This window comes from Notothenia coriiceps, unplaced genomic scaffold, assembly GCF_000735185.1.
Source record: "Notothenia coriiceps isolate Sejong01 unplaced genomic scaffold, NC01 NC01_scaffold00020240, whole genome shotgun sequence".
Classification (NCBI taxonomy): domain Eukaryota; kingdom Metazoa; phylum Chordata; class Actinopteri; order Perciformes; family Nototheniidae; genus Notothenia; species Notothenia coriiceps.
Genome location: NW_011352941.1, coordinates 1 through 2687, shown reverse-complemented (window position 1 = coordinate 2687; position 2687 = coordinate 1). Strand labels below are relative to the sequence as shown.

The window sequence follows — 2687 nt, the reverse complement described above, 5'->3', positions numbered from 1 at the left end:
CTATCTATCTATCTATCCATCATCCATCCATCATCTATCTATCTATCTATCATCCATCCATCCATCCATCCATCCATCCATCCATCCATCTATCCATCCATCTATCTATCCATCCATCTATCCATCTATCCATCCATCCATCTATCTATCTATCTATCTATCTATCTATCTATCTATCTATCTATCCATCCATCCATCCATCCATCCATCCATCCATCCATCCATCCATCCATCCATCCATCCATCCATCCATCCATCCATCCATCCATCCATCCATCCATCCATCCATCCATCTATCCATCTATCCATCCATCCATCTATCTATCTATCCATCCATCTATCTATCCATCCATCCATCTATCTATCTATCTATCTATCTATCTATCTATCTATCTATCTATCTATCCATCCATCCATCCATCCATCCATCCATCCATCCATCCATCCATCCATCCATCCATCCATCCATCCATCCATCCATCCATCCATCCATCCATCCATCCATCTATCTATCTATCTATCCATCCATCCATCCATCCATCCATCCATCCATCCATCCATCCATCCATCTATCCAACCATCCATCCATCCATCCATCCATCCATCCATCTATCTATCCATCTATCTATCTATCTATCCATCCATCCATCCATCTATCCATCCATCCATCCATCTATCTATCTATACAGGTATCGTAGGTTAAGAGAGAGAGTTGGTATCTTTCTCATTCCAGATTGTGTTAGTTTTAAACATTTGGACGACTTTTTTTCCGCTTTTTTAAATTGAAAATTAAAGTGAGATTTTCAATTTCATGGCTGAATATTTAACTGATTTCTACAATGGGGAGGCAAAGTGAGATTTCAGAGCTACACTTCTTGAGACTCAATAACAAACTAACACTCTACTAACAGTATATTCAATAAGTTGTCCCTCTTGGTCCCGTAGACATACATCACACTGGTATTTCCCTTTGATGGATAACTCTAGTTAGTTCTCACCTGACAAACACTCTGTTCCAGGCGTCCTTGTTGTGTTTAATGTCCTCCTGAACTTCTGCGATCAGCCTGGAGAGGGCGCTCACGATCTCTGACAGATCCTGAGAAAACAACACAATTATAATGATTTAAAATAGAATCTAGGAACCAGACCACCCTCAAAGATGTATTTTTATTTATTTTTGTATTCCACACATGGCAGTTATTTTAAAACAAAACATGCACACTTGTTTTTTTCTTTTGTTTGTTATAGAACATGGTGGAAAGGAGCAGGGAGAAGAACATCTTATGTGACCTGCCCCCTTTGAAAAAGAAATGAAATAACCATAAAAAAGTAAAATAATAATAATAATAATAATAATAACATTCTTTCGTCACAGTTGCTTACAAACACTGAAACATAAAACCAGAACACAATCAAAACTAGTCAACTTCATACTGTTTAACTACGCTTTCTTTATAATAATAATAATACATTTATTTTGTAAGTGCTTTTACAGGTGCTCAAATTCGCTTTACAGAGATAGTAACAAGAAAAGAACAACAAATAAATATGTATATAGTAAAAGTCAAATTAAAATCAAGCAATACAAAAACAATCGCACGTTAAAAGCCAGATTGAAGAGGTGAGTTTGTGTACGTTTTTTGAAGGTGGTGAGGTCAGTGCAGTCTCTGATGGGTTGTGGGATACAACATATAAATATTACACATTTTCTTAAACATAAAAATGTTCTTCCAGCCCTTTAAATCATCCGGTAAAAACGTCCACTTCTTTACGAGCAAACTGATGCTTAAAATGTAATGATATGTCTTTACCTTCGTCATGGGCTGATTCAGACCCTTCTGGATGTTGAACCACTCCTCTGTGCCTGTCTGATATTAAAGCCATATTATAAGTACATGTACAACATACTTTATACTTATGTTTGTTATTAGTACTATGTTTACTGACCAGTATGGCGTCGCTGACCTCGTCGTGTAACTCAAACTCAGCCGGGTTCAGTTTCTGAAACGCCTGAGTCTTACAGATCTGCACTAAGATCCTGGGACAAAAACACATTGTAAAGTATTTTTAATGTTTATTAAGAAGTGTGGATGGGACCGTGATATGATGCAGAGTCTTTAATAATTACAGAGTCTTTAATAATTACAGAACACTTTTTTAGGACCAAACCCACGACTGGCGAAAGGATAAATGATCGAGGGGGTTGTTAAAAATATCATGGAATAGTCTCAATAATGCTAAATAACAACATTAAAATAAGGCTACTGTTTTTCTAAATTATATAATAAATAAATAATAATAAACTTAATTAATAGAGATTTATTTTCACTAAATGTATGATGCCAGTGCCATAAATTCTTTTGACAAATTTACTATAAAATTAGACAATAAAAAGAGAGGAATGAGTAAAAAAATTAAATTACTAATAATAATAATTATTATTATAAATTCGAAAATAATTAAAAGAACTCTGAAATTATTCATTATAAACCAAATTAAAATAAGGAGCGCAAAAGCGAGCGTATAGAAAAAAATTGAATTTATGACTGATTCTCTAAGAAAATCAGCAGACGGAGGAATACGTAGAATTCTGACTTTTTCTCAAAATCTCAAAATTCTAACTTTTTCTCAAAATTCTAACTTTTTCTCAAAACTAACTTTTCCTCAAAATCTCAAAATTCTCCATT

The 2687-nt window shown here is 34.5% G+C and overlaps 1 protein-coding gene across 1 annotated transcript; it reads right to left on the bottom strand.

Moving 5' to 3' along the window:
- Window positions 1-998: 998 nt before the first annotated feature.
- Window positions 999-2070, bottom strand: LOC104952623 (protein unc-13 homolog D-like; the record flags this gene model as incomplete). Its single annotated transcript, XM_010779475.1, has 3 exons — window positions 1948-2070; window positions 1812-1868; window positions 999-1096 (listed from the first exon to the last, which is right to left on the bottom strand). Coding segments are annotated over exons 1-3 (263 nt in total), but the record flags the coding sequence as incomplete, so codon positions are not given.
- Between the last annotated feature and the right edge of the window lie 617 nt (window positions 2071-2687).